General features: G+C 41.5%; 1 protein-coding gene across 3 annotated transcripts in view; it reads right to left on the bottom strand.

Annotated features, from left to right (window-relative positions):
• Positions 1 to 21809, bottom strand: part of LOC104315895 (vascular endothelial growth factor receptor kdr-like) — a 141611-nt gene that overhangs the window by 69704 nt on the left and 50098 nt on the right. For all 3 annotated transcript variants that reach the window (XM_069810887.1, XM_069810889.1, XM_069810888.1), the window contains exons 4-9: positions 15380 to 15507; positions 10935 to 11094; positions 9402 to 9538; positions 7729 to 7888; positions 6994 to 7111; positions 4986 to 5161 (exon numbers count right to left, since the gene is read on the bottom strand). In XM_069810887.1, the coding sequence (XP_069666988.1) occupies positions 4986 to 5161; positions 6994 to 7111; positions 7729 to 7888; positions 9402 to 9538; positions 10935 to 11094; positions 15380 to 15507 (879 nt within the window). The remainder of the gene's footprint in view (positions 1 to 4985; positions 5162 to 6993; positions 7112 to 7728; positions 7889 to 9401; positions 9539 to 10934; positions 11095 to 15379; positions 15508 to 21809) is intronic.

Below are 21809 nucleotides of genomic sequence, written 5' to 3'. Positions count from 1 at the left end.
AGTCCTTTAACATAAACATCAGTTGGGTTGCACTAATAATCCAAAGAAATTTGCACAAAAGACTGTGGGAGTCTCCCCTCTGTCTTCAACTGGCTTTAATTGAGATCCATCAGTCTAAGAGTTTTTTCTCTGAACTGGCATAGCCCAGATATATTAACCTTATCCTGAAGGCTCATTTCCCTCTTCAGACTATTTCTGGGTCTGGTCGAGGTGATGGGGTATTGTTCACATGGATCACCGCATATTTATTAACTTTTATGGAGATCACTGGGGACTCCTTTGATGTCAACTCATCCCTTGCAAGCCAAAGTAGGTCAGGCACAGAACTCCCTTTGCCTTTGATTTTAAACTAAATATGAAGAGCTGGCCTGACTACAGAGTAGGGCAACATATGCATCATTAAGTCCTCTGGAGCTAATTCTCCCCAGTAACAAATTGAGGTATAGTTTGTCACCTCGCTGACATAACAAGGAGCACATGGCAATGCACACGTGAATTCTCCATGCACCCCTTCTATTCCAGTCCTTGCCCAGGAGAGAGGAAATTCATAAGGAGCCTGTGAATTACTACTGCTTGTGGTGGAGGCTATTTCTAGCACTTAATCCTGCATTTCTTTTAGATACAACACAAGAGCTTGGGGGGTCAAGGACTCTACGAGGGAATGTAATTTCAATTGACTAGAGCAGCTGGAACCCAAAGCAATATTTGCTGGAAGAACCTTGAAGGAGCACAGGAGAGAAACTTTGGGACAAAGAAGAAAGGCAAAGTGGTGAAGGAGGTTATTCATCCCATTTTTGAATTAACTTATGCTTCAATACAATCTTCACTCACAACATGGTGGTCAGAGCGTGCTGACTGCTCTATAAGGGCTCAGCAAGAACTCTGATACAGCAGATGACTTGTACAAGGGTGAGAATGAAATGCAGCCTGCTTGCCCATAAATAGATTTGAGGGGTTTTTGTTTATGTTTTGTTCTGAAACTGCTTTGTACTCTAGCCTGGAATAACTCTTTTCTCCCACATTTCTCCTTCTTGGCTGGCTCAGATGTGCAGCCACCAGCTGTTTGCTAGGATTGTTCCTTCTCCTTGCCCCCTCCCCTCCAAATTCTTCAGGACATTATTTTCTTGAAGCTTTTCTCAATAAGAATTTAATCAAACAAAACAAAAACGCAGCAACCCGCCGCTTCTTGGACAGTGTTTGATGTGTAAATATGTAAAGAAGGAGTGTTTTGAAAATGCAATCAGCTACCTCCTGGGGACTTGAGTCCTACAACGAGCCAAGGTGACTCCACAAGGGAGATATGTGCTCCTGCAAGATTAAATTCCAGCTGCAGTGGGAGCACTGGTGACCAGAGGCACAGCTAAGTCACTTCTTAAAGAGACATTTTTTGAATAGCAGCATGATTCTCCCTCTGGCCAGGCAGCATGCTCCTTCCTGCATATTGTCGACCAGGTCCGGGCTGGTGTTGCTATCAGTTCCCACCCTGCAGCTCTGAGAGTTATTTGCCCATTTTGCTCCTTCTTGCCTCTGTGGAGCTGAGACGATTGATACCTCTGGACTCTGCAGATACTCATCAGTTTTATGGCCATATCAAACTTTGCGGGGAAATAACTCCTAATATTTTACTTATTACGATGGAGTGAAATACCTTGCACATACAGTGTATGCTTTATGTCAGAACTACTGTGATTGCCACCAATTAAGTATACAGGACGTGACTCCAAGGAAAGCCTGCAGCAGTGCTGGTCTTCTAGCAGGTCAGGAGATACACTACATACAAGCTCCTGTCCTACAGGGCTCAAGTAGGTGACTTATCTTGTTCTCATCCTGCTTAAATGGTTCTCTTCTGCTGCCATTATTATTGAATAACATACACTGCAAAAATTAATATAGTGCAATTTGATGACGGAGTCCTGCTGCTATTTATACTTTGTTTGTGAACAACAATTCACAACACTATAAACTTCCTCTACACCTAGTTCAAATTCACAGTTGATGGGTTTGTCACAGCATGCTGACTGCCAGTTATACTATCTATGATGCTCAGGAACATTAACAATGTATTATTTTGAAGAGACTCACAGGAGAGGGGGCTGTATGCTTACTTATAATTTCTTCAATGCAGTGTCCCCTTGCAGCAAAAGAAAACACATTCAAATGACATTTATCTTCTCATTCAAAAGTGTATTTAAATAATTTTCTATCTTCTCTTTAATAGTATAGATCAGAACTCACTCACTTTCACAGATGCAGCTCTGAAATTTAAAAGACTGACCCTGCCTTTTGGGGAGCAATGCTGTTACTCAAAAAGAAATGTTAGTCCTCAGTAATAGGGAGCTGGTACATGGTTATGTACTCAGCATGAGGCTTATCAGTTGCTGAATTGCTGCAGGCTCCTCCACCTTTTAGACTTGATGCAAAATTGATGCTCCTACCACTGTGTTCACTTGCAAACCCAAAAGGATTTTTCCATCAAGTCTGCTAATCCCTGTGTTCAAATTCCAGCTTCAGTAATTGCAGACTGCCTATGGTTCTAAGCAGAGACATTAATCACCCCTCCCAGCTCAGAGGTGGTTGTGTTTCAGTGGTGGGCAAGGTAATCCCTGCATAAAATGGCTAGAAAGCATGTTTTGGTCTCCTTTTCCATGTCTAAGTGTCTGCTGAAACTCCAAGCAATTTAATCTATTCAGGTGCGATACCAGGATATCAGTCGTGATGACTGGAGATAAAGTGTCAGGTTATTTGTTGAGGAGTTAAGGGAAAAATTCAAATCTGCATTCAGTTTGGAGCTTCAGTATTTTTTTTTGAGAGTAAAGCAAATGATGCCCAGATCTGAAAAAGCAGTCCCTTTACTCTAACTGAAAACACATGAAAAAAGGCAGTTTGCTGCTGTTGGATAAGCATCGAGAGCAAAATTTGCCTTTTTTGGTCTCTACCCACGTGCATCTCGGCAAAATGACCCTCTCCTTGGGCTGAGTGCTTCACATACAGCATGTCAGGTTAGTGCTGCAGAGAAGAGCCTGGCAAAGGCAAGAGAGATTTCCTAGGTGTTTTGTGTCAGTCCTCAAATATCCTCATTGTTTGCAGCCTTTAGCTTAAAAACAATGGCACTCTTTGGCAGATATTTTCCTTTGCTTGCTCTCATTTCTGGGATGACTTTCTTTTACCAGAAAAGAAACACTTGCTATTCATTTTTCCTGTGCTTCACCATGCAACACCTTCTCCAGCGGGTAACATTCCTGCAGCTGCTGGACTTTGCAGACCCTTGAGAAACAGTGGTTTTGCAATTAAATAATTATTCCTGATTGAAGTCTTTGTTGGGCTGATCTCTCAGAAAGGCTAACAATGAGCACCATGCTTGGCATGCACTGTGTGTGAGAGACAGAATACCACATACTTGTACATACAATAAAGATGAAAGGCTTGCACTGTAGTTAAGAGCATGGGATGGTTTAATCCTGAAATAGCATCTTGCTGATACAAACAAGGTCTGTTTGTTTTTTATATGCCTATTTGGGGAATGGCTGCTCTTCAAGTAAACATTCTCTTTTGCATGCAAACACCAATATTTACCTTGACAAGATAGTTTATTATCATTCTTAATTTTCTCTTCCTTTGAATGTTTCCGTTCTCTTAACAAGACGGCAAAACCATTGTATGGATAAACAATCTCAAGTGAACAAATTACCACAGCTTAACACATTCCTCCTCATCAGCTGAGCTGCAGTACCTGACCATAAGCATGTTCTTAGCTCTCTCCGCTCCTAAATCACATATTAGTTTATGTAATGCTTAAGGTGGATTAAGCAACCATATCTTATTTAGCATTTTTAGTAGGCCAAATGTGCCTAAGTGACAAGTTCTCCATTTGTTAGGCATTATTCCTTTCTGAAAGGTGAAGGGTGAAATGAGAAAAACACAAATGCTGGAAGTTACAGGGTGCAACAGTACATAAGTATACAAAACAGGACAACTAAGAATATTTTTAGGTGTAAAGGGGATAAGGAGAAAAGAATTCACCACAGAAAAGAAAGCAAACCTATCTCAATAACTTTATCTATCTCACCGCCTGAGTGAACCTTGGGAAGTACAAAGGGAAGCAGAGCTAACTTTTGCTGAACTCCTGCTTGGCCTCATGATTCAATCTCTGTTGCCAAATTCAATGGATTAAAAGAGGCAGTGGATGTGCAAAGAGACAATGTGACTCTGTCTTCCATTATCCCAGCAAGGGAGATTAATAAATGTGATTCCAATATCTATTTTCCCTCTATGTCAAGTGAACCTGCTTCAGTGCACACCACCATTTACTTCAGTTTTCTCCAGATTGCCCTGAAAATGAACCTGTCTCTCAAGTGCTCCCAGCAGATAAATGACAATGCATAAAATACAGACTTAGAAAGTATTTCTGTAGAAGGATGATGGAGAGACATAAAAGACAGGGTAGCTTATCTAGTTCCTTCCGTCAGCCCTATTGGGACTTTTCCTGTCCCAACAGATGTTCTCCAGTGCTTTGCCCAAGCTAGTTTTTTATCTCAAGGGATAAAACTTCCATCACTTCTCCTGGGAAGCTGTTCCCCTAGCTCTAATACCTCACTACTAGATATCCTCCCAAACTCCTATTAAAATTTAAGTTCTGTTATGTTTGTTCACTTTCAAGCCATTTCTGCTTCCCTCTGTGGAGACACTGTCCTAACACCAAGGTGCTGTAGGCTGTTTCTGAGGTGCAGTATCTCAGTGGAAAGTGACTTTAGATGACCTAGTTTCAGACTAACTCCTCACACCAGCTCTCCATTCCGTTGCTTCGATTTAACGTGGTGAAATGGGGTGGATCTTCAGTGCTTCCTAAGTAAGGTAGTAATCTATGCACAGTGCTGTATCAGCTCATATCAGCTAAACATGGGGACATGTCACCTGTTCCTGCTGACTGGTAAAGCAGAAAATGAGAAAGAACCCAGTAGAAGTCATTGGAAACGCCAAGTCCTTACCTGTCACTACCAGCTGCATGGTGAGGTTCTTATACAGGCCATATTTTGCATTGCTCAAGACGATGGTGTAGTTTCCAGCATGCTTTGGTCTCACATCTCTTATGCCCAGTCTGTACTTCATTGGATCCGGCTCATAGCAAGTGTGGTTATCCTTGATCAGTTTGCCATCTTTGTACCTGTTTTGAAAGTCCCATCAAGGCTCATCATGTGCATGTATGCATGTTAGCCCTCAGAAACTCTTACCCAAGTTAGGGTGGTAAAGAGTCATCCTTTGGAAACAGCAAGGGAAACACAGATCTATAATCGCTGCTTGAATTAGACAACTATTCCTTTTATCCTTCCACACTAAAACTGAGTAGCATCTGCAGTGCTATGGGGTGGCTTAATCTAACAAACAGGAAAAAGACATTTTAATGGATCTGAATGAATAGTGCCTCTCGCATGCTCAACTATGATCAGAAATGTCCATCTAGATGCCCCCAAATTATGCTGGATGTGCAATACTAAGTGCAGGAAATCATGGGCTAGCCAAAATTTATGGCATCAGTTTTAAAACAATGTATTAATTAAGTAGAATTGTCTTTCGATATTTGTATATGACCCTTTACTGTTTCTGAAAAAGCTAAAGTCTGTGACCTGGAAAATTGACAGTCAATAGGAAGGTCAGTGAGGAATCCACAATCTTGTATCTTCACCAGCTAAGAGTAGGAGAGCAGACTCCTCTTCACTGCTAATCCGATATGCAGATTGGGGATATGAATATGAAATGGGCCTGACTTTGCCACACACAGAGCTTTAGGCTTGGTGGAAGGAGAAGCTGGGGCATGTGTCCTACAGCCTGAGAATGCTGGAAACCTCCTTTACAGTCGTTTAAACAACTGTACTGAGAGACCTCCAACATCAACAGCTGTAGCCTCGAACATGCAGGGAAGGCAGCTCTGGTGGTCCCAGGCAGCTGCCACGCAGCTCCACGCTGAGCCCTGAGAACAAAGCCTTGGCAGAGAAAAGGGAGACGGTCCCCACTTCAACTCACAAAAACATTTCCACCTCCTAAATAACAGCAACAATTAAAAATATTTCCTGGCAGCACTGATTTCACTGGTCTGACTGAATATTAGAGAAATCAATGTCATTTCACTGCTAAAAAAATGCAGCAAACCCATCCCTGACCAATACCTTTTGCTGACTGCCAGGCCCCCCTGAGCAGCACTCAGCTGGCCAAGGAAAAGTGCACTGTGTGGGTGCTAACTCACCCAAGCCACCTTCTCTGCCAGGACAGGCAAACCCATGCCAGCTGTCATATGGGATTTCATACAGTTAAAGGTGTATGAGGTGTTGGATGAGGTTGTTAAAGAGCCCCTGCAGAATGAAGCACAGAAAAAGTAGCAAAAGAGACGACACGTGATGAAAGGGTAAAGAGAGAAATGAATGTCTCCTGGAGTTGCTGACATGTTGCCCCTCCTATTAAGCTGATCCATTACAGTACTGGTGGAGCCTCTAGTTTGCTTGGGAGAATTCATTGCATTGCCTGCAAGGATCTGACATTGCTGGTGGTACAGGATTGGAGAAAGTTATTTAAAAGTTATGAAGAGAAACAATTTCTTATGTTGAGGATATGTCCTGCAGCTTTCTGTTATGCATTGCCTCCTTGCAGACTGACCACCACTAATGGTGGTAAACTGGCAACCCTTCCCCAACAGCTTTCTACTTGAATCTTCCAAATAGTTCTGTGTCCAGGGTAATGAAACCCCCATTTTTCCTGTAGGGACCTTTTCTACAGGACTAGAAGAGAAAAATAGCATGGGAAAGAGGTATGGCTTGCTCAGCTTCACAGAGCATGTCAGCACAGAAGGGAGTCACATCTTAGGTGAACTGTGAGACCACAGCTACGAGCATTCCCAGCTCTCCTCTTTTACCTGTGTGGTAAGGAACAGTGAAAATCTGTTCTAGACAGGAGCCCGAAAGAAGGTTGTGTATTCCTGATTTTGCTCAAGATGATGGTACTCACCAGGTGACGCTTGGACGAGGAAAGGCATCAACCTTTGCAGCTAGTTTCAGTGACTTGTGTCCTGATGTGATCTCGTAGTAAGGCCCTTTCTTATGTGAAACTGTAATGAAAGGTTTGTCTGGAAAGAGAAACAAAGAGGAAGACAAGTAATGGCAGATCTGCCACAGTACAGTGCTCACATCTTTGAACTGTGTTGTGTCTACCCTGGATTTTTTGCAATACAGATCTGTAGAAGCTGCAGACAACCAGACAGAATGACAAGCTGTTACTGCAGCTCCCCTGCAAAGCTCGGCCACAGCCAGTAAGGTCTATCTCCAGATGAAGGACTTTATATTTAAAGCAGAGGATACACATCTGCATTGCCCCTGGAGCAGTGTGTAAAAATGCCTGGGGTATCTCTTGTCCACGTGAATGCCAGCAGGCCAGATTTTCCAGGGCATCAGCAACCACATTCGGTGCCAGCTTTTTCAAGCCAGTTCAGCTCCCAGTTAATCCATGTCCTCAGACATGTTTCAGTCTTGAACTCTCTAAAGTTTCTTTGAAAACATAGTGCTGAGTGCTGCCTGTCTCATAGACTGATTACAGATTATAGATGATTAATGGTTGTTTTAACTAGTTGGCATGCTTCCTAATGCCATTTCTACAGACTTAATAAACAGATTTAATAATGTGGCATTATTGTTTAAGCTTAACAGTCCTCGTTCTTGGGTATTCTGGTTTAGCTGCAGAACTTACCATACACTGTAACTGTGACATTGGCCTCCAGCCTTGTTACGTTGAATGTTTTGCATACATACAGGCCTCCGTCTTGCATGGTGACGTTTTCAATTGTCAGGCTACTGCCAACTTTATTCACCATGCCAGTCTGGTCTATTGTTCTTCTAGGATAAGGGTGCTGGAAGTCAGAAAAAAGGGGGTCAAAAAGCAGCATAAACTGGATTATTTTGTTCATCCTTTCAAAGCCTGCCAGTAAAGAAAAACAGTGATTCATATCAAAATTATCATATCTCCCCAACACTGAAATAAATAATATAAAAGACAAATCAGCAGGAAGAGTCCTTGTGTGAGGTTTCATTATCAAGTCTAATAAGAGAGAGAAACAGAGTGGAACTGTGGTGCTTCTCTACTGAAATCTGGGCAGGCAGGTAAATAAGGGGATGCATCACACATCAGCCCCTCTTAGGGATCAAATCTCAGGGATCTCAGTGCAAACATGCTGTGGGCATCTGTAGGGTCACAGTTGTGCTTTGAGTTTTGGTTTTGTTTTGTCGGGGTTTTTTGTCACAGTCAGTTTTTTTCTGTCTTAAAAACCTCCTACTTTCTAAAAGAAATATATTATCACAGAAATATAATATATTATGACAGCCAAGTGCCAAGGCAAATTGCTGAAGAATTTTAGAAAGCATTATCGCTTCTGATAGGATTTTTGATCCCAGAGATTTGGCCACAAAATTTTACATTTAAAATGTTAGAAATCTAAGGAGGGTTCAGAGAAAAACAACTCTGTTCCACCATATGAGGTTCAAGGAACAAAATTCAGTAACTCCATATTGCTTGCGCTTCTGTAAATTCTATACTATATTTTCTGTAGCATCTTCACCAAAACAAAATCAGACATTCTTTCTTTAAGTAAACAAAATAAGTAAAAAAATAATCAATTTTTAGGAATCACATTTTACACTTTTCCAAGAGGCTTAGATGCTTCTTTGAAATGTATATTTTGCTGAACTAAAAAGCAAAAAAAGCAATCATTTTAATTCCGAGCATCAAACAGAACCATGAGTAATATCTCAGGTAAATGAACTGATTTGGAAAATACCCCTTCTTCCCGCTGTTTTTCCATAGAACTGAAAGGTTTTAGCACATCAAAGAAAATGCTCAGCCTCTTACATGTTTCTGCTTCAAATTTGGCATTTTTGTATTGCATTCCACAGAAAGCCCAAGAACCTACACTCAGAATTTAGATTTCATTCTTTGGTGGAGATTTCAGCAGATACAATTGGCTTTTGTTTCACTTTTTCCTACTTAATAAATGCCAAGATGGATGAGCAGATTGACAACTTGCAACCTTCATGGCTGCCTTTGAAACTTGCCACTGTGAGCCAGGATCAACAAACAGGCCAGAAGAAATGGGACAGCTATTCTTCCCAACAAGAAACATACACGCCTGGCTTTTCTTGCAAGCATATATTTAGCCTGAGATTCGCAGTTTAATTCGCAGGTTCAAGATGGTCAGATAAGTTTTAGATTCATCCAAACTAAAAATACAGTCAATTGTAGGCTTACAAATGGTTGGATGTATTTCAGAATAAGTAGTAGTTAGGGTTTACTCAGCCCTGTGAACAGATCTTTCTTTTGGGTAGGGGTAGACTGCATGAGGGCAGAATACTGAATTTTCATCAACTCACTCTCTCACTGGGACATGTCCATATGAGCTCAATGCGCCCATTGATGAAGGTTTCTGCTTTGCATTCCAAATAAAGAGTTTCTCCAACCAGCAGTTTTTTGGGAGTTGCTTTCAGAGCCAGGTTCTGTACTCTGCCCTCTGAAATGAAAAAGGAAAGGTATAACCTTGCAGCACTCTCTACATAAATGACATTTAAGATGGAGTCTGCACTCCGATTGCCTCTCCAACATCCACTCCTTTCACAGTTTCCAGAACACCTCGCCATCTTCTGTCATTTCTATGGAAATTGTTGGAAATGCCCACACAATGGAAACATTAGGTCAGTTATATGAATGCCTGAACATCAGCTGATCAAACTAACTGATCATGTGGACAGACTAATTTATGAATTACTTTTCTTGCATTTTCCATGTTTGGCTCCAACCCTCACTCATCAGCTCCACAGCTATTCTTAGATCAAGTTTTCAGTAGTGTCTCATGAAACATGTTTCTCCTGCCATCTGATAACCAGCTACCTTTTCTTTCTGAATGGGATCCCCAAATCTTGGTCTGCTGTATTTATTAATGCCTTAAATACATCAACTCTGAAATAAGCCTGCATTATGTTTATGGTGCCCCATACCAAACACACATCTGACCACTGTACAGTAACATATTATAGAGTAAGGTATTGCCTGTGTCCATTTGGGCTAGAGAGAGATGACCTAATGGGTTTTTTAGCTTTGCATTCATGATTCTAGTAAAAAATAATTACTCCAACAATGAAGAAAGAGAGAGGGAGAGAGATTTACAAGACTTTTATTTGGCTGCCATACAAATTTACAAGCCTGTTGTGTAAAGCTGAGTGCTAATTGTATAGAAGGATGCCATGATCTAATGGGAATGAAGTCACAATAAACTCTCCTCTGTCAAAAATATAATATATGAGGAGAGAAAGAACATACATTGAAAACAAAGGAAAAATAAATGCTAATTGGCTTCATATAAATCCCCAGCACTCAACAATTTAATATTTAGTTGCTTCAAATTCAGATTTTAATTCTGAGCTGAAGCTCAACTGTAAATACAATGGAAAGGGTATGGTAAATCACCAAGAGAAACTATATAAAAAAGCAAAGATTTGAATTAGCAGTTTAATGAGATTTTTATACCATGATCTTGTGTTTTTAATGACCAGAAGCAAAAAGAAAGTTACTGTTTGGTTTACCCTAAACCAGCAGTTGTTTTAATGTAAATATAGCTCAATCCAAGCAAACAAAGCCTTGGCGGGGTTTGAATAAAATACTCCTATTTTGTACCACCTCAACACTTGGTAATTTTTCAAAACCAAGAGTGGATCAAATCCAAGTTCTGTTGAATAGGAAAAAAAGGGGAAGAGTGAGTTTGCTTTTAGCGTTCCAGCTTGGACTTGCTACAGACACATACCAATTAGATATATCAAATATAATTGAGGCTAACCAAGAAATAATACCCAGGGTCTTAGCTATGGAATAGAAACATTGTGGTCATTCCTTGGCTCACAGTAGTCACTCACCCAGTCTCTGTGCTAGGTAATAGGAGGTGAACACACTTCCATTGACATTTGCAGTGCATGTGAGTACTCCAGAGTAAACAAAAGAATGAGAGGGGATGACAAATCCTTTTTGTGGGTCCCACACCATCCTCTTGAAGTTCATCTCTACAGAGTAAGGATACTGAAAGAGAACAGACAGATAGGAGGCTTGTGAGACATTCCCTTTCTCCCCAGACCATAGCAGCGACCAGCCAAGGCTGTTCTGCTTTAGAGGCACGGTAGATATTTGACCTTTCAGAGTGGTTGGTGGTCTCATTCCACACATATCTTAAGCAACATCAACATAAGCAAATAGAAAAGCCCTCCCTAAGGTATGACTGTCTTTGAAATCCAAAACTTGGACACCATAACTGGGGCTTTTGATTCAGTAGCCCCTGTCCTCTCAGATCTTAGGCAAGATGCCATGCTACCCATTGTAGGTCCCATTTCCCTCATCTCTATACTGGAAATAATTATGCTTATCTTATATGGATTTTGTAGGGTTATCTTTTTGGAAGTGTTTAAGGACAAAGTTTGCTTCTCCTAATGCTACATGCAGCTACCACATGTTTTCCTGGGATCTCACAGTACTTTCAAATAGTGTGAAGTTAGACCCTCCAAAATCGGAATTCTTCATGTTACTAACTCACCTGATGGCAGTCATCTGTAAGCTATGGTCTATGAATCTATCACATTCACTCTATATCACAGAAAGGGATGAGACATTTTCAAAGCAGCCTATTGATTTCCACTAGGCACAGAAGCAGCCTGGATAACTTAAGATCGTAAATCATAGGATGGCAGAAATAAGGAGACTTAGTAACATAGACATTTTTTTTCCCTAAATTCATAAATACTTGTAATGTTCTGAGATTCTTGAAAAAACAGTATCTATAAGTTCTGCTTATGAGGAAGAAGTGAGGATACTGAAGGCAAATGTTGAAAATAAACTAGAGCAAAAATTCATTTAATAAGAATGAACACTCTGTATACCCTTGGACAGCACCAATGTCAAGCAGGTTAGCTTTTGTTGGTGGGAATATTTAGATGGTTATTATTATTATTATTATTATTATTATTATTATTATTACCACATGGGGAAATCCTCTATTTGCTTGTGAAAATGCATTTTACTTTCCAATAATTTTGAAAATCCTGGATTATAAAGTAGAAAATAAATTTGTGAAATTAAATGCAGACAAATAGCTCAGGAGTCTGTAAAAGAGCAGATCACTGAAATTCACCCATTTCAGCCTATTTGCAGGCAGGTGAGTGGAAGCACAGGCTGTAGGTCTGACTCTTCCAGCAGGACACAGGAAAGCTCTTTAGGAATGAGGATGTGCTGTAGGAGTGTTGAGATCACTTCTGGCTGAAAAATGAAGAGTTTGGGGAAAGCTCAATGTGCCTACAGTTGCCACATGATAACTAAGTTTATTTGCACAGTGCTTCTCCCTCCTACTTATCATATACTGACTTCTCAAAGATGAGGCAAGTTAATGTTTTCCTTTTCAGAGCTACCTTAGCTTTTGGAGCTAACCAGGGGAAGAGCTGCACTAGGGACCACAAGTGGGAATTTCCCCAATGATGTAATAGTTTTGCTCTTATTCTTGTTGTTATGCACCACGCAATTTATTTTTCTGTCTCCAAACAAACAGTAGTCTTGTATGGCAGTGCAGTTTAAAAAGGATTCTGTTTAAATAATGCTCCTATTGCGAAGAAATTTCAGCTCCAGGCTTTGAGAGCTGATGCTCATACCCCTCATATGAATACACAATTGATCAGGTTGGCATTGTTTTAGGTCGCTTGCTATTACACTTTCAGCAGAGACCAAAGACAAAGGAATTATGACTGTGGGGCAGTGACTGGTGATGCTGCTGTGGGGAAGGAGGCACAGCGAGGCAGTTGCTTTCTTTTGGAACAGCAGTTCTCTTCTGACAGTAGTAGGAAACATGGATTTCATGTAAATACTTTCAAAGTAATCAAGCTGTGGTATCTCTGTTCAGAACCATTAGGAAAATTCAGGAAAATTACAGAAAGAGATCTGAGACCTGAGGCTTAAATCATGCTTTAACACCCATGAAGGTCAAAGCTTTAAGTGGCAAAAGCACACTGAACCAGATCAGTGACTAAACAGATCTGACAAGACTGAAAATGCTTTTTTTTGCCCAGGATTAATATCACATTAAGCAAAATTAGAAGTTTGAATTGTGTGTCTTAGCATGGGTTTATTAATAACAAAGATGATATGTAGAGTTAGCTGGGATCTGTTTAGTATTAGCAAGATGTACCTTTCCCCATACATATTTAAAGGCCAGAGAGTGCAATGATTTTAAAGTATAATGGTAACATAAGGAACTTAATTTACGGTGGAAAAAAGTACATTTTCTACAACAATAATAAAATGTGATAAAGCTGAACTTCATGGTTTGGCAGCTCTGCTCCCTGATGGCTAGGGGAAGGGGAAAGAAAAAATAACCCTACTCAGGAGGCCCTTTTCAACACTACACACATGTTAAACGTCTTCATAAAATATTCAAAAAATATATACTTAAACAATCAAACAAAAAGCATGAATGCTACTTGAAGGAAATCACAGTGGCTTTCCTCCCTTTGAAGTTTGTTGTCTATTGGAGATTAAATTTGGAAGAAGAGGATGTTCTAAATTTGTCTGATCGCCTTATTCACCTCTCCTCCCCCATCCTTACCTCCACCCCTCTCCCACCCGCTTCCTCTTCGCATGGGAAGCCGCCACCTTGGCTCCACACGGCGCTATGACATTCCCAGACAGGGCAAAACAAGCGGTGACTTTCCGTAGATGGGAGCCGGGGGCTGGTGGCTCCTGAAGCCAACACATGCCTCCCAAAGCGCGTCCCCTTGAGTAGCTCACAGCTCACAGCCTCAGGAGAGTTTCTTTGGGGAGCGGCACTCAACACCTACATCCCTGCCCCGCAGCCCAGCTGCTCTCCCTTGAGGGGGAAAAATTGGAGACAATTTTCTTTGCAATTCGAAAGGGAGATTTCAGTGGAGATTTCATTCCAGCAGCAGCCTGCAGCAAGGTAAAGGACTTCAGTTTGTGTTTGAAGAAATTACCAGGAGAGAATTCAGCTGGCAAGCAGGGAGAGCAAGGCTGCCTATAAATAAGGGGATAAATGTGGAGGTCTGCTTAGTCGAGGTTCCAAGGCCACATTTAGGCTTATGTGACTGTGCCGAAGTCAGCAGCAGTACTCCAGCAATGAGTTTGGTTGAAGTAGGCTAAAATAAGATGGGGATGTTTCATTTTTATAGCCAAGGAGGAGAAGGTGATAACACTTATCCAGGCTAAAGTGATAAGCTGTAACTGGAGAGGAGCCTTATCCCCCCCCCCCCCGCCCCTTAATCCCTACTGACAAAATTTAAAAATAGAGATCTGCTAAAGCAATAAGGCCAGTGCTGTCCCTCTGCACGTCTACTGGAAATTTGCCATTGGTCTCAGCAGGAGCTGGAGCACGGTCTCAGGCCTCCGTGATTTCATGTGCTGTCTCCCAGGAGAAGAACACATCTAACAACTAAGACATCTAACTGCTAAGAGGAGCAGAGGTCCTCAGACCCCTCTACCAGCACAGCATCAGCCCATCTGCATGCGCTCTGCTATCACGCTATATCCAACAGAACAACCTCATCTCTTACAGCCCCTCCAGAACAGGCTGTGGAAAAGGGGCAGAGGCAGAGGATGAGCTCTTGTTCCCATTAGGACAGCTCAAGCAGTCAGCCTAGCAGGGGAATGGAAAGGCACATAACCTATTAGGTAAAAGACAGGATTGGAGTCAGGAGACCTATGTTCTGTTCCTCAGTCCGTGATAGGCTTCTCTATAGAGCAGTTCTAAAGCCCTTTAAATGAGTAACTAGATCTCCATCGATTGGGGAAGCCCCAGACCTTAAATTTCCACTTTTTTAATACAAAATGGCCTTGGCCTCCACAGACCATTCTGTAACCTTGACATTCAGATGTAACTGCTGCTGAAGGGATGGATGCTGTAGCCATTTATTCCCAAGGCTGAAAATTGGTTTGAATTTATGAAATCAAGAAAAAATGGGCAAATGTTCTGAGGGGGTTCAAGGTATAAAAGAGATAAGCTTTCATGAGGATAGCTAATAGCCAGGTGTTATACAAAGAATTCTAAAGAAAAATAGTGCCTTGTCATCTATCTTTGCCAATTTATGGAGGAACATGAAGCCACAAGCTGAGAAAAATATGTGATAAACTCAGCCTAATCCCCAAAACACCCTTGTACACTGCAAGAGCAGGACTGTGCTTCTGGATTTTCAGTGTCTTTGCTTTTTTTTTCTGAAAGTTACCCAGTTTCATACATTTTATTTTGTATTTTTACCCATTGTGTTGGCAGCCCAGACCTCTGAATTGATTGAGTTTCTCTGAAACAGTCACTTACCTGGGTAAGCTTAGGTTTGATATCTGGCGAGGTAACTCGGCAAGGGATAACAACCGTTTTCTTAGCATCTAAAATGTAGATTATTTCGGGATGTTCCGGGTGAATCTCCACAAATGGATTTCTGTAGTCTGCAGGGAAAAGAACATTGATTTGAAAAACTGCTCCTTTACTGGTCAATGACCAGAAGGGCACTGAAATCTGAGCGGGTAACTGCCCATAGAAGGCTCACTGTAGTGTGTGACAAGACTTCCAGTCACATCTTGCTTGTTTGCAAATGCCAGTGTCATCTAGGGATTATAGCCAATGACCAAGAATTGGAATACCCCATTTCTAACCCTATTTTACCAGTTTGCAGTGTAATCTTGTAAAAACTCCTTTTCTTATCCATTCTCCATCTGTAAAAATGAAGTTAATAAATCAGCTCCACAGGTCTTCATGGCACTGGAGTTAGTTCTTTCCCCAGCACTCTGAATTTCTTTCATAGGTGATATTGTATGGCAGCACTCCTGAATTCCACAGCAGTTAAGTGTTACAATAGGTTTACAGCAGTTAAGGTAAACCCACTGAAAGAAAAAAAGCTTCTTTTTGTAAATGAGAATCTCTAGAATACTGCAGAAAGCATGCAAAAAGGGAATGTAGACCCACGATATTCAAAGCTAGGCAAGAATAATCTGTTTAACCTAACAGTGCAGTAACTTGGTCACACTCTTGGGGAACTGTGGGATTTTCTACAGACTGCCACAATAAATCAGACTGGATATACATATACAATGGAAATAAATAAAAATCTGAGGTAGTTTAAGTTAATAAAGCTTCTGAGTCTCATTCACTGATTTTCCCCTGTATGAATACAGTGATGGTCATCAGAAAATTAAAATAATTGCGAAATCCTAAAAGCTTCAAGATTTTTCTAAAAAGCATTCTTTGACTTGATATTCTTATGGTATAAAGTTTCAAATACCATTCAGCTAATGCAATACCAACTACACCACACAGTGTAGGCAGTCAACCGCTTTTGGTTTGGATTATACTGTCGACAGGGGAGGATGTGCACCCTGTACAATAACCTCAACCTGCTTATCCTTGGCTTGGGACCTGCCTCCACACACTTAATTATATTTTGGAAATGGCTTCACCTAAAGCATGGGAAATAGCTGACATGAAAGGTTCGTGAACAATCTAGCTTGCAAAAATGTGCTCTGAAGCATTCTGACAGTACTTTAAAAAAGGATGTGCTATGAGGAAATTAAAATCAGTTTTCAAAAGAATGCTTAATTACTCCCAAATGACCTAAATTGGTAATGAATGCAGTCGGCCGGGGCTGACACATCCAGTGCTTTGGGTCGGTAGGAGGCCTTCAACAATGGCCAAACACTTTATGGCTTTGGAAAAGGGAAACACCTACAGTGTAGGCAACCTGTTCTCCGATGTTGTATAATGAGGAAAAGTGTCCTTCTTGATGAAGGTCATTAATGTACTTCCTGAACTCCCCTCGTATCCTCATGCCATGTTTCCTCCCTAATTTCTGATGTAATATTAGGGGATGTTTTATAGAGAAAAAACCAATGACTTATCGCTCGGTGGATCTAGCCCCCCGGTTCTTCCAGAAATTGCCCAGCACGGCCCGCCTCCCTGCAAATCCACGAAAAAGCCCACACCCTACCAAATCAAGACGACGATGCTCCTTCTAGATCTTGGGGAACCCTCCCGCTCTCCGCAGCCGAGAGGCCGGCGCTGGAGCCGGGCGAGGAGAGCGGAGCTGGAGGCGGCCGGCCGAGGCGGAGGAGCAGCCGCTTCAGGAGGGCCGTGCTGGACAGTTCCCGGCGGGGCAGCGCCGGGGGCAGCGCCGGGGGCAGAGCCCGGGGGCAGCGGGGGCAGCAGGGGCAGAGCCCGGGGGCAGCGGGGGCAGCAGGGCCAGCACCTCTCCTCTCTTACGGCCCCTCGGTTTAGCACGCGTTGGCCTGACTCCGCCAGCACGGCGTGAGAGTATCTCCGGTAAAGGCTGCGTGTACCCTCATCTGTGATCAGATGCCTCTCAAACGCAGAAATCAAAGCCACGGGCTGTGTTTAAGAGCCTGGACGGTGCGATTGTCTTGGTTTAGCACCAACGCGTCAGGCCAGCTGGCCCCGATCCTTTCACCTAAACGCATGCTCTCATTTTACATCTCAGGCTGTTGTGGCAGCTGCTCCGTGATTGAGGAAAGCCCCAGTTGAAGCGCGTTGGAGTAACGCTATCTATTCATCCCATTAATCCTTGTACTACTGTATCAGGCTGCTCTCCCTCCTTCATCTGTTGGCAAAATGGGGAATGTTCTAAAATCTCCATGAAAAGATGGCAAAATATTTCTCTAACTTTTTTAGCTAGTGAGGAAAAAATCCCATACATGGAGTTTTAAAAATTCCAAGTATCCCTTTCTGGGTGTTGGCCATTTTGCCTATTCTCGAGAAAGAGTCTAAAACTGTGACACCCTCCAGAATTTCTCCTTTCCTAGTACTACATCCCTGCAAACAGTCTTTTGCTTGAAATCAGTGGGGATCCATTTTTCAATTTAAAACAAGTGTTCACCCTTTGGACCCTGGCAAGGAACTGTGTATTCCATACTGGAGGATCTGTAATTAAACAGTAGGTGAAGTGCTTATTTATGTTGAATTTTTCTGGGTAACAAGTGTTCTACATGTAAGTGATGTAACTATGTGTATTGGTGACCTGCAGAACAGTTTGAACATGGAGTATGAGATTTGGATTTGCGCGTCCACAGCTCCACTGACAAAGGAAAACACAGAGTTGGTTTAGGTCACTCGCTTTGTCTTTTATTTCCCCATGACTGGTAACTCATCTGGGAACAGGTCATTCATCTGGGGATATCAATGTTCATTTCTTGGCTAATGACAACAGTCTTTGCTTAAGGAATGTCATGGAAATATGCAAGTGCTGTCCCTTGGAATTCATCTTAGAAGAATTAACTCGGTGCAGAGCTGGAGTTCCTTTGCTCCACAACCCAAAACAGTTTCACTCACAAAAACATGAAGGGTGAAAGGCAGAGACTGAGACAGGAGAGTGGGACTGTTGCCTTTTGTACTTTTGATTGCTTAATTTTTGCTCTGAGAACTGGAAATAGGATTCCTAGCGGACAAAATGTACCACATGTTTCATCATGATGAGAGCACATGTTGGAGCTCCTTGTGTGTATCAGAAAGGTCGCATGTTATGATGATGTTTTACAAAAGGCACTTGGGTCACTGTGCAAGTACAAGAGATGTGTGATTAATGTGGGGAGCTATGACAAGGAGCTGATCAGTAGCACTGAACATGAAGCAGTAAAACAGAAGATAAAGACCAGAAATCTGGATGATGTCTATCATTTCTAGTAATGTCTTTTCATGTCAGCTTTTAGTCCATGCCATTGATTTATTCTGACTGGGTTGGTCTATTTAAAAGCATGTACGTGGGAGTAAGGGCATTGCAAGAAACATTGTGGGAGAGAGATTAATTAGAATTTAAAAATTAGACCTGTAATGTCCTCACATTTAGGAAGTTTCAGATACACATCTGGTTAGGCAGGCACTGGTTCTAATCAAGCCTTGAGCTGAGAAACCTGATCTCTGGACCACAACTTTGTAGCTTATTAAAATCCCTAAAACTAATAGGAAATACTGATACTCAATCCAATGTTTTATGCACTTTCCCAAACAGGTCTGCTAAATTATTCTATTGAGTCACATTATGAAAATGTGTTTACTGTTTGTCCCTGAGCATTAGTGCTGCTTAATATCTCTGCAGTCTTGCTCTCCAGCTAAACCATACTTAGAGGTATCAAATGTGATGATATTTTTATAGCCAATTTTAAGGTTTGTCCCTGAGCATTAGTGCTGCTAAATACCTCTGCAGTCTTGCTCTCCAGCTAAACCATACTTGGAGGCATCAAATGTGGTGATATTTTTATAGCCAATTTTAAAGCTTGTTCAAATGGTGAAAGGCCTTTCTACTTAAAAGAAGACCCTGGATTATTAAAAGAAGATCCTTGGATTATTTGTTATAGGAAAAAGCAGAGAAAGTAGGTTTTTCTGTATTTGCAACAAACACTGGGAGTGCAAAACGTGTCAGGGGAAGTGTATTCAAATCTATTTCTAGTCTATGGAGAAAAAAGAGAGAAAACTAATGTGCCACGTGACAGGGGGATAGGACAAGAATATAGGCCAAGAGGAAACTTGCTGTGAAAAAAGGAGCTTCTTGATACCAAACTATTCACAAATCTGGATCAACTTTTGACTAATTGTTTTGACTGAAAAGATGGGAACACTGAATTTAAAAATATTTGTGCCAGTATTTTTAGAGGGAATTTCAGAATAGCACTATTTGTTTAAAAAGTAACATAAATCAAAAGAAGGCAGCTAAGCAAAAGTTAAATAATCTTAAAATGTCAGAAAATATTGAATTATGCAATGATTGAAATATCTTAGTCAAAACAGAATAAAATTTCTCAAAAATATTTCCTGTTCAGGGAAAAAAAAATAATTATTTAACCCCATTCTCCTCCATCATCTCTCCCTACCCCCAAGACTGACGTCTACCAAATTTTCAGATTCACAACAGACCTAAAAATAGTCTGCTTTTTTAAGCTGTAAATAGGACAGATGCTCATCATGGTGATACTAAACTAGTGAAGAACACCTAAACGGGAAGCATGAATTTACAGTGTATGTAACACAAGGTGTATTTCATTCCTAATTGATTTTTGATAGCAACCTGCACCTGAATTGCCATATGTCTAGCCAGTAGCTAGAATTACACTATCCCAGATAATAAGCTATAATCTGAATTGGAAGCCAAAATACATAAATCTAGCCTTCTACCATCAGTATGTGAATTCTAGATAGTGTTTTAAAATCACTGTGCAATTAACAACAGCAAAAGGCAGTTTCTGGGTTATAATGACTGGGTTGGGAAAGGAAGAGGATGGCTTGAGCTGTAATTGATTGTTAATCGCTAGTGGATGTCAGGTCTCATGGACATTATTCTCACTCTGTTTTGAAAAAAAAAAGAGAGAAAAAGGGTTTATATTTTATGGGTCCTTCTCTTTCCTACAGTAAGTGAGGTTTCCTAGAGACCTGTGCAGTAAGCAGATGGCTGTAATTTGTGTTATCTCAGTGCTTTATCCAGTTTATAGCCTTAGCCTAAAGAGAGTTCTCTGTCTGCTAAAGGCCTCCTTTCCTCCCTATTTCAATCTGCAATATTGGAGCTCTTAAACAGGGTGGGATACCTGTGTGAGTTAGTGGAGCAGCTCCTCAGGTGAAGATGCTAAGGTGGCAGGTACTTGCAGGGCTAAACCACTATGTTTTTGGCATGAGAGCTTAAACATGAGGTTAGGTCTACACTTTGGCCATCAGTGGAAAGTGATTCTGGAATGAAAGGAAAAGGCAGTTGCAGGTGAAGGTCAAGCACTCACTAAATAACCCCGGGTATGTCAGTGAGGCCAGGGAGGCTTTTTTTCCTCCCTAACTGTGAAAGTCTGTGCAAAAGAAAAAATATCATCAAGCACTAAAGAGTACCAGCACACAGAAATGGAGCAAATCTCTGTGCGTCCTGCAATCTGCTTGTGCTTCACCCCAGCTGCTCTAAAAACCCACATAAGCAGGAGCAAGCCGACCCCATTTGCATTGGGAAGGAGACGCTCTAAGCAAGAGAACTTTCCAGGCAGTCTGACTGTTCACTTAACAGATAAGCAAATATAAAGTGGCTCAGCTTTGGATCTTAACAAAATGACAAAGAATAAATACTGAATAGGGAACTAATCAGCTGCCAGCTGATACCTTTGTTATGGTTTGTGCAGACAAAAAACTGAATCCTTCATGAAACTCCTAAGTAGTTCAGACTGACTGTGGCATGGAAAAATGATCTGCTGGAACATCGGGAGTGTCACTGCCAGCTTTACAAACATGTTCACCACCTTAAGTTAAGCAGCAATCAGTTAACTCCTTGTAAAAAAGTTCTCAGAGACAGAACTTCTGGAAACAAAAGGGACAGGGTCACTTTTCTTTAAAAATGATAACCTTAGCCTCAAGGAAGATCTCTAATTCCAGATGGTGTAAATCAGTTGCACTCAACTGTTGCAGTTTGGAGAGCTGTGGCATGGGAAATGCAGGTGTCGTCCTCTCTGCAGTTACCAGCACTGAACTCCAAGGGAAAAAACTCTCAGCAAAGAAACGCTTTGTGAAAATAGCGTATTTCCCTGTAGCTTGGCACATCTGTTCCTCCTGACTTGGGAAGGTAATATGCCATATGAATCTCACCCATAAAGAGACACCCACCAATTCCCATAGGACGGTTAAAAAGAATAATTTACCATGGGCTGCAAAGCTCATTACATGTGAAGAAAGACAAGAGCTGTAGCACGTTAGGGACTTATCAGCTGCAGCACCAGCTCCAAGG

The sequence above is a fragment of the Haliaeetus albicilla genome, chromosome 23 (assembly GCF_947461875.1).
Source record: "Haliaeetus albicilla chromosome 23, bHalAlb1.1, whole genome shotgun sequence".
NCBI lineage: Eukaryota > Metazoa > Chordata > Aves > Accipitriformes > Accipitridae > Haliaeetus > Haliaeetus albicilla.
The sequence above is the reverse complement of the archived record's forward strand: the minus strand, read 5'-3'. Positions and strand labels throughout refer to the sequence as shown.